This window comes from Neofelis nebulosa, chromosome 16 (assembly GCF_028018385.1).
Source record: "Neofelis nebulosa isolate mNeoNeb1 chromosome 16, mNeoNeb1.pri, whole genome shotgun sequence".
NCBI lineage: Eukaryota > Metazoa > Chordata > Mammalia > Carnivora > Felidae > Neofelis > Neofelis nebulosa.
The window spans coordinates 32,694,105-32,704,239 of NC_080797.1; the positions used below are offsets into that span (position 1 = coordinate 32,694,105).

At 42.6% G+C, this 10,135-nt stretch overlaps 1 protein-coding gene across 1 annotated transcript in view; it reads right to left on the bottom strand.

The window, feature by feature from the left end:
* Positions 1–9,939, bottom strand: part of NMT1 (N-myristoyltransferase 1) — a 31,826-nt gene extending 21,887 nt beyond the window's left edge. The window contains exon 1 of the mRNA XM_058705137.1: positions 9,764–9,939. Coding sequence (XP_058561120.1) covers positions 9,764–9,894 — 131 coding nt within the window. The 5' untranslated portion in view covers positions 9,895–9,939. The remainder of the gene's footprint in view (positions 1–9,763) is intronic.
* Between the last annotated feature and the right edge of the window lie 196 nt (positions 9,940–10,135).

The following is a 10,135-nucleotide window of genomic DNA, read 5'->3' on the forward strand; positions in this document are numbered from 1 at the left end:
TGGTACTGTAGAGGGAGAAGGCAACCTACAGCCACGTGCTGCCATTTCCTGTTGGAGATGTAGGAGCACTGGCGTCTAGACTTCATGTGGACAAAAGTTACCTCCAGCCTTTCCTGGATCTCCCTGACTTCATAATCTTTCTACATCATCCTAAACTCTGTTCAGCTGTGGGACTTACCTCTGTGAAAGGGTTTCCATGCTGGAAAGTGTGTCCTTCCCATGCTAGAAAGCCTACAGTGACAGCAGCCTCTTATCCTGGAATGTATCAAGCCCAACTTCTCAGGCCCAGAGCCTTCAGTTCCCAACTAGCTCATTCACTCTCACCTTGCCCTGCTCTGTGATAACTGCCTACACCCATCTGCCAGGCCTCTCAATGCCCCTGACGTAGGGAGACTACGGAGTCAGGTCTACCAAAGGCTGGAGGTTACTTTAGTCCAAGGGTAAGGTCATGAAGTCAGGATGCAAGTGCAACTCCTAGGTATTATCTTTTTTTTTTTTTAATTTTGTTTTAAGTTTATTTATTTTGAGAGAGACAGAGAGAGCATGAGCAGAGGAGGGGCAGAGGCAGAGAGAGAGAGAGAGAGAGAGAGAGAGAGAGAGAATATCCCAAGCAGGCTCTGCAGGGTCAGCACAGAGCCTGACGTGGGGCTCGAACTCACAGAACTGTGAGATCATGACCTGAGCCGAAACCAAGAGTCGGAGGCTTAACCAACTGAACCACCCAGGCACCCCTCTAGGTATTATCTTAATGAGACACAGAATGCATAACATGAAAGAAAGACCAATAAAATTCAGAGGGGGGATAAGGTGAACTCCTTAAAACCAGATGCTCATCAAAACCCTCAAGGCCATGGCAAAGAACATTAACCAGGAAGTCATTTATGGCCTAAAGAAAAAATTTTCCACTTAATAATTCAATGATGTTATCATATACAGGCCTATTTGCAGCCTATAACAACTTTAAGTGGTTTTTAAATTCCAGACATACTCTCACTTCATTCTCAAGATTATATAAAGCATTATGAGGTTTAAAAGCTGGTTGATTTAGGAAACAAAGCAGTATCCCACTGTTGATACAATTTGTAAGTCCTCATTCATTTCAGCTTATGGAATGAGTTCCCTAGTTCCTGCCTATGAATTACCATAAAAAATATTTTTTCAAAAGTTCTGTGGATAAAAAAGGTCACGGTGAAGAAGTGCTGTGTATTAACCAACTTACTAAACACAGTTTCACGTAAGGAAAATAGAAGAGATTACTTCCTCCGACTTTAGAAATCTTTACAAGAATGCAAAATCACTTAAAAACTATCTTCCTGCTTTTGCTCTGCTATTCAGTGGAGACACTTCTGTGTAACCATTGCCTCATGGACCCCATTTTTGTGGAAGGATCTTAGACTGAGCACTTGTTCTGTTTTATGCATCACCAACATACATGTCTGACAAACTCTAAGACTCAAACTACAACCAGAGAGCAAACTTCATTTCCCTTGTACTGCCTTGAATTTGCACACGTACCTACTGAGCAACAATCCTGTTTCAACTTGTACGTCAAGCATACAGACAGATGAAGAACAAAGGGAAGTTAAAAGCGAGAAGAGTCATTTTCACTGAGCTGCCAGGTACCGAGCTATATCCATGAGAACACATTATGAGCTCACCATGGTCTTACAGTCAACAGCCCAGACAGGATGACAATGGACTGGACTCAGAGAAGAGATTTTCAAAGAAATCCAAAGGGTTTCCAAAGGGTTAGTTTTCAAGCTGATTACAGCAATTTTAACTATTCATAAGAAACCAAGCTCAGAGGCCTTGTAAATCTTCAAGAAGTGTCCTAAGAAGCCAATACCATTTCAGAGAATAGCTTCAATGTGGATTTGGGGAGAACCAAATCATAGGACCCCACTGAAGCAGGCTAGTCCTCCTCTAAGAATTCGGCATCATTTAAAAAGGGACCCGAGGGCCATACCCAGTTGCTAGGCATCCCAGGACATCTAGGGATTCGGCAAATTGCAACAAATCTCAGAGAGCTCTCTAAACCTGCCAGTCACCTTAACGCACTCCAAAGAGATGGGCCAGAACCACAGAATACAAAAATCAAAGTCCAACTTTGGCTTATTTGGTTCCAAAATAATGAGGAAAGAGTTAGTGAAATTTGCCTTCCTGGGGGAAGGGGGTCCCTACAATGGAAACGGACATAAGAGTTCACATAAAAATTTTAAAGTTTACATTCTAAAGTTGATAAGCTCAAGACCAACCCTAGTGAATATGGGATGAATTAGCAGAATTAGCCAGAACGGGGAAGACAGCAATCAAAAAATTAAAGGGGCGCCTGAGTGGCTCCGTCAGTTGAGCATCAGACTTCGGCCCAAGTCACGATCTCACAGTTGATGAGTTCAAGCCCCAGGGCAGGCTCTGTACTGACAGCTAGGAGCCTGGAGCCTCCTTCGGATTCTGTGTCTCCCACTCTCTGCACCCCCGCCCCTGCTCATGCTCTGTCTCCCAAAAATAAATAAATGTTAAAAAAAATTAATTTTCAAATGTCATTAAAAAACATTTTTTTAATGGGGTGCCTGCGTGGTTCAGTCGATTAGGCGTCTCTTGATTTTGGCTCAGGTCATGATCTTACAGTTTGTGGGACTGAGCCCCGCATCAGGCTCTGGGCTGACAGCACGGGAGCCTGCTTGGGATTCTCCCTCTCCCTCTCTCTCTCTCACTCTGTCCCTCCCCTGCTCGTCTCTCTCGCTCCCTCTCAAAATAAATAAATAACCTTAAAATACATATCTTTTTAATTTAAGTAGGCGCTGTGCCCAACACGGGGGCTCGAACTCATGACCCCAAGATCAAGAGTTGCATGCTCTACCGACTGAACCAGCCAGGCACTCCAAGAAATGTCATTTTTTAATGAAGGCCAAGATATTCTCAGTTCAAACACAGAAACCTTGCGGATGCTCTGGTATAAAGTCAGAGCTCAGGGAGGGAATAGAGAATGAGCCTTAGTGCTGATTTCTAGAAACAGAATGCAGTGCCAGGATGTATGAGTGGGTGGGAGGGAGGGGCAGGCTGACAAATGAGCAGCAGGAGCACAGAACTTCCAGATAATGCCACAAGCAGGAACGGTTCATAATGCAGGCCCCTTCTCCATCCTGGGTGGCAGGAGTGACAGAATCCACTCAAAATCCACACAAAGTGGGGGACAAAATCCACTCAAAGGTGTGTGGCAGGAGGGAACAGAAAGCTGTTCTTGTGGGTGACTGCAAGCTCAGCCACCAGGGCTGGAAGAAATCTCAGGGCCACCAGGCTTAACTTGCTGTTTACAGGAGAGGAAACCAAGGCCCAGAGACATGAGACAAACTGGTCATCAACTAACCAACTGGTACCCAGGGACGAGCCACCAATCTTGAAAGACTCGGACCATTCCTTCCCAAACACTAGAGTCTTGTTTCTATGGGAACTTATGTGAGACTCCTCCAAAGCCAAAAGAACACCATTTCATCACCCAGGGCCCTAAAACAAATTTCTGTGGACCAGAGGAGCACGAAATGCAAGGAGGAAACTGAGCCCTGCTTTATTTAGGATGCCTCCTCTGACTACCCTAGCTCTCACTGATATCTAAGATTATGATCTCCCAAACAACTTAATACTCTACATATAATGTGTTGCTCCCTACCTTCCCAATAAGATTAAGAATTTCCTGAGCAAGGGATATCTTATACAGCTGCTTCCTACAGCACCTCCAGTCGTGCCGAGTGCAGTTAACAGTTCAACAAATGATGTGCTTGACTGCTGCTTTCCAGCATAACAGACTAAAATAAAACCCTGAAAAGCTAGAGCCCAAAAGAGGGTCAGCAAAACATCTCCAGTAATGTTTCCATAGAACAGCTGTGTTAATATTCTATGAAAGGAGCAGAGACGCTGTGCTCTTTTGGGCCACTGGTTGAGATTTTAAACAATCGACTTTCTTATTAAATTATCAACTTCCTTATTTGTCATCTCCCTCCTTCAGATCTGTCCTATTCCTAGGAAAGTTAAAACAAGAAAGTGCCAGTGAAACTGTTTCAAATGGTTCCAAGGTCTTAAGCACAGACCATGGGTTTAATTTTTACCAGGAGAGCAAAGAAACAAAGAGTTCAGAAAATAAAATTCACAACTTTTCGTCACTTACTTTCTACCCCTAAAAACTGGAAGTTAATTCTTTGGGCCAAAATTCAAAATTTCCACAGAAACCTATTAAATAAACCCTAGCCTCTAGTATTCTTTTGATTCTACTTTTGGATCTCAGGAAATCCTTCCGCAAATCAATTTACTTACGAGGTGTGATATGTTCACCAGTAATCCTGTTGGTACTCAAAAGGCCCACGAGGTGAATGAAGTGGCATACGAGGGCACCCGAGAAGAAACCACACGGCATGGCTCACTATCAAATGCCTATCCTCTGCGCTGCTGTGGCTGCAGGCAACACCCCAAACTCTGCAGAGTCCCACCAATCAGTTATTTATATAGAGAACTGCCTGCGAATCCTAGATGATGGGAAAAGTTGAAACACTTTAGCACTGCCATCAAGGTACTCCAGGAGGCCTGTGAAAAGAACAGCAGGTTGTACGAAGAGATCACAAAAATTGCTTGCACTGCCATCCTCGGCCCTTCCCGGGACAGTTAGCCAGAATTTTAAGGGTGAACGAGCCAGTTCCTGTCATGGAGGGTAACTGGTTTCTTCAGGGGTCACAAAAGCTCTGAAATACTAAGCTGTTTAGAACAGGATTGAGAGAGAAGTGTAAATTCCACATCCTCTGGGTTGCTTTGGTGAGCCAGACTGTAACCTGGCAACTCCAAGGTCCAATCAAATGCTGTTCAGAGATCACTTTCAGTAATCTTCTGAGCAATGACTCGATGCTGGCAGAAACTTCACCCACTAGAATGGCCTCTGCAAGAGATACTCATCCATTAAGAAGAGTTGAAAGGGGCCGGCCATCTCCATCACCAACGGGATCCTTAGCCTGGGAAAGTCCACGGGTTGCTGAATGGACCCAAAGACAGGACTCACACTGCCGCAGAGTCAGGACGCAGAAACCAAGGCGGTGGGGGAAAGAAATCCAGCAAGTTCAGAATGGATCCTCCAGGGGCGTCAAAGGAAGCAGAGAAGCAAATCTCAAGCGCCACTACAAAAGCTAAATCAGTGTTTGTAAGTGAAGTCTGTTATGACATGATCCATGGAGAGGGCTTAGTGCAGCGACCAGCGTCCACAGATAACATTTATCAAACACTTAGCAACAGTGAAACCCCCTCAGCTGTCTCTCAAAGTCAGCAGCAGCAGAAAAAATTTTCAACCAAGAACTGACCCTGGCGAAGAATTTTATTAGTTGGCTTCTTTTTTGTTGTTGCCATTGTGGCTGCTCTCACTAGAGAACATCGTGTTTTGTGTTGCCTTAAATGCAACAATCCCAACAGCACCTTCCTTGAGGAATCAGAAGAGGCGCCTGCAGGGTAGAGATTTCCGACAAGGTTACAGAGAAGAATTGTGAAGGAGGTCCTCCTAAAGTTATTACATCTATGGCCCCCAAATCTATGGAGTCTGCAGGCGAAGGATTAACTGCAGATTTGGTAAAGCTGGGAAATTTCAGAGTGAGCACATGAGTTAAACAATGTGAAAAATCAGCAAAACTGGTCTGCCACCAGCAGCAGTCTCCCTGAAATAGGCTCTCATTTACTTTTCATTTCTCTGCTTTCCAGTCTCTTCTCTTTGAAGCAGCCCTTGATTAGTTTCTTTTTTAATTGCCACTTAATTGGGAAATAAAATTAGAACACTTATTTGATATCAGTGATGAGGTTTCTCGTTTCATTTCTGCTTTGATCTAGTTTTGAAAAACCAAAAGCTGAAGGGAGAAATTACGAAAAAGGGACCTAAAAGACTTCTTGTTTCCAAGAGCTAGATGCAGCTACAGGCCATCAAATAAATATGGAAAGAACCACTCTCGGAGAATCTGAAGAATAAAACAAAAGCAAGAGAGGCTGGCTTTATGGCATTTCCTTGCAAAAAGCCCTCTGTTTTCTGTTAAGTTTCTTTGTAAGGGATAACAGCTCAGGACTAGTGAGGTAAACTTACAAGAACTCATCTCAACCTGTCCCCATGGAGAAAGAAAGCTGGACAAGGAAAGAGACATCCCTTATCAAAGGGACAACTTACCAGCATTTCAGAAGTATCAATGACACTGCAAAATAAATCCTAAAAGAATCCTAGGAACAAAATATCAAAGTCCTTTCCTGTTCCAATCATCCAAATAAACTTTACTTGTTTGTTAACCCAAAACTAAAATCTAATGCTAGCTGATAAGGTTTATCCTTTAATAACAATTCTTGGAAAGCCTTCCACTAAAAACAAACAAGCAAATTAAATCATACAGATGAACTGTCAACTGCAGGGGGATACAGCATTAAGATTATCTTTAGCCTGACTCTTCTCTCGATTGCTCAGGGTAACTTATGTCAGGCAAGTAACTGGGGAGGAAATGCTGCCTGCCTTTGTCGGGTAGATTTTTAAAAACATAGCTGATAGAAAAACTGCAGATACATATAGATATATACGTATACCTTGCATGTAGGCATGTGAACACACATTTGTGTTTCTTTTTTTTTTTTTAATCTTTTTTTTTTTACGTTTTTTTTTTTTTTAATTTATTTTTGGGACAGAGAGAGACAGAGCATGAACGGGGGAGGGGCAGAGAGAGAGGGAGACACAGAATCGGAAACAGGCTCCAGGCTCCGAGCCATCAGCCCAGAGCCTGACGCGGGGCTCGAACTCACGGACCGCGAGATCGTGACCTGGCTGAAGTCGGACGCTTAACCGACTGCGCCACCCAGGCGCCCCACATTTGTGTTTCAATGCATATGTGAAATTAATACTCATCAAATGTTTATTTATAAATTATGGAAAAAACACATAATAAGAAAAGTGAAGAACTAAGTTTATATACAAAGGGACACAAGATACTAGCATGTCTGTATTTCCTATTATTCCAGTGCCCGAACGTAGCTTATTTCATTACTGTAAAGTACCATGAGCCCTTTCTAAAAGGAAGGCCTAAGAAAATGATTAAACTATCATTAACTTTTATTGCATATTGTATTTAAGACTCATTAGCATCGAAAGGAGGTATTCCCCTCCAATTTTTACATCACTTTTGAAAGCATTTTAAGTGATATTAAGTAAAGACAAGAAAAATTTCAAGAAGCCAAAACAAAAAACAAAAACAAAACAGTGGAAACTTTCCAGGGCAAATGAGAGGATCCCTGATTTCTGTAAGCAGTTCACAGAAAACTGTTGTAAGGCTTACAGTGAGACTGATTTGGGGAAAGAAAGTGTGTATGTAAGAAAAATCTGACACTGTTCCCCTCAGAGAGGAGAAATTCCACTAACATTGAGCCATGATTTTAACATTTGCCATTTGTTCATTCAGCAAATACTCACTAATGCCCATTAAGTGCCAGGCATCTCAAAGATATGGTCCCTGTACTCAGGCACCTTACAGTCAGGTGAGGCAGGGAGTGGACACATGTTATTTAACTGCTGTTATAAAAGCTACAAAAAAAAACCAAACAAACCAAAAACAAAAACCAACACCACACACACAACAACAACAGGGTATGGGATAAGAGCACAAGCTGGGGGAAGGAGGACAGGGAAGATACGAAGAAAGAACACGAGGGAGGGGCAAGGCTGCATTTGGATGTTATCTCATTTAATCCCTACAACTGGAGGTGAAGTAACTTTCCCAAGGTTACAGGACAAGTGTCAGAATCAGGCTTAGAACCCAGGTATGAATGACCCCAAAATCCATGCTTTTCCCACTGTGCCACACTGCTTCTTCCCAAAATCATTTCCTCTGACAATTAATAAGAAAATATTGACTCCTCAGATTCAAGACCTCAGATCTGACCTTAGATTCCAAGTGTCAGAAGTAGGCTGTCCTCCAAGCTAGGTCGTCTGTTTTTCACCTGCCACCTCCAAACTCATTTACACAGACCTCTAGATTTGGGATGCTAATAAATTTGTTCATCCAGGCCATATATGCACGTGCAACAACAATAACAACAAAACACCGTCAAAGTTCTTTTTTAAGGTTACCTCTTTGTTGTACTATAAATAAAACAGAACTTCCTGTCAAACAGTTTTGCAAAGTGATTCACAGATCATAGAGAACTAAACCAATTAGAGAGCTATAGATGTTGGTCAGGGCAACAGTTTAGCAGAGAAAAATAAAAGCGACTACACACACAGCAAAGAAAAAGCCATACTTTCCCTTCTGAAATGACTTTTGAATTCAAGAACTCTCATCTATGATTAGGATTTCTACTCAGGAGGGCTGCACTTTCCCTTCTTCCTGTTTCTATTTCCTCTTTAAAAGCTTTCTTTTTTAGGAATCTCAAGTTTCAAGGCTTTTGTTACATTATTATCTGCTGTGAGTTATAGCAAAAGAACACACTCTTATAAGACCAGATCTAACAAACTTTCTTTTTTTCTACATTCTTCTTGTGATTTTTAATTCTGGTCAAAAAACATAAAAGCTAGATCTTTTCAACCCCAGGATTCATCACAAGCAAACTGTAAACTACCTAAATAATCCTTTGTTCTTCCATCTCTACAAGGCAATAGATTTTTTTTTTTTTTTAAGTTTATCCAAAGATTTCAACCTTCTACTTTTACCTACAGGACGACTGCTAATACTGCAAATGACATCATGGCTATGAAAATGGGACTACCATACACATACACACACACACACACACACACACACACACACACACACACTAAATCAGACCACCACAGACTCACCCAAAATTACACATAACTTTCCACTAAAAAACATATATGTAAATGTAGACAGACAGGGACAGAGTGAACTTCAGCACCAGCCACTGTAACAATATGAAGAAAGAAGGATGACAGGGTGTGGCTTATAAGAACAAAACCTGATTTGGAAATAGAACTCAACATTGAAATGCCTGATGAATTTCTTCTGCCCAAGCAACAAATATTACTAGGAGGCAAAACTGTAAAGTACAGGAGATGCAGTATTAAACCCACTTCCAAGCCCCCCGACCAAGATACATCACTCAATTTCTTGAAGCTCTGAGGCTATTTCACAAAGTTAACAGAGCAAAGATCCAGGATCTAATTATATATTGTTCAGGAAACTTATGGATTATTTGGAACAACAGGCACCGAATACATCAAAACATTATCATACAGTAATTACACGTAGGGTTTTATAAGGTAAGTTTGTATTTTGAGTTTCTCCTGTAGTGATATTTTACAACATAATTATGGTTTGTACAGCCTGATTTATTTCCTCATTGAAGGTGAACTGCAGCGAAATGTTTTATTATTCGTTTATTGCTAATCACGTTGTTCACACACCTCTATAAGTAACGTTCCTTTGAACTGTTCTGTTACACTGACCCGTGTTGTGCATTGAAACCATCGTCCAACATGCTCTTTTCCCTGAATGCAGGTGAAGCACACGAGTGGAACATTACACAGAAGAACTTTTATATAATAAAAGTACTGAATGTCTCCGGCCCTTAATATACTGAGCACCCACCCTGGTAAATGACAAAGACAGCAACCAATCGCCAGGCAGGACCCCAACGTCTCAGCCAATAAGAATATGGGGGTGGGGTTACACTAAGCTCCCGGTGACTTCCCCGCACCCCAGAGACCCAGGTTGTGGGAGACTGGACGGGAATTGGACTCCGAGGATATCGTTACCCCCGGCTGTAGCTGTTGTCCTCCTCGTTCTCGCAGTCGCTGCAGTGCTCATGGCCGTTTCCGTTCCCTTCCATCATCTGCGGCAGCGGAGGTGCCGGCGGCTTCACTGCTGTCTCACTCTCGTCCGCCATCTTGAGTTGCGAGAGCCGGCCTCCGCGCCTCACTACATGAGGGGTTCCTATTGGACGAGAGGAACTTGCGGTATATTCTGGGTTTTGTAGTTTTTGGGGTGAAGAGAGACGTAACTGAGAACAGCTCATTCCCTAGAAACCGGAACAAGGTGGACTACAATACCCAGAAATCATGAAGAGAGGCTGTCCGGGGTGGGGGGGGCCAGCACTATCCGGAAGTCCTGGGCGTTCAGCCCCGTTT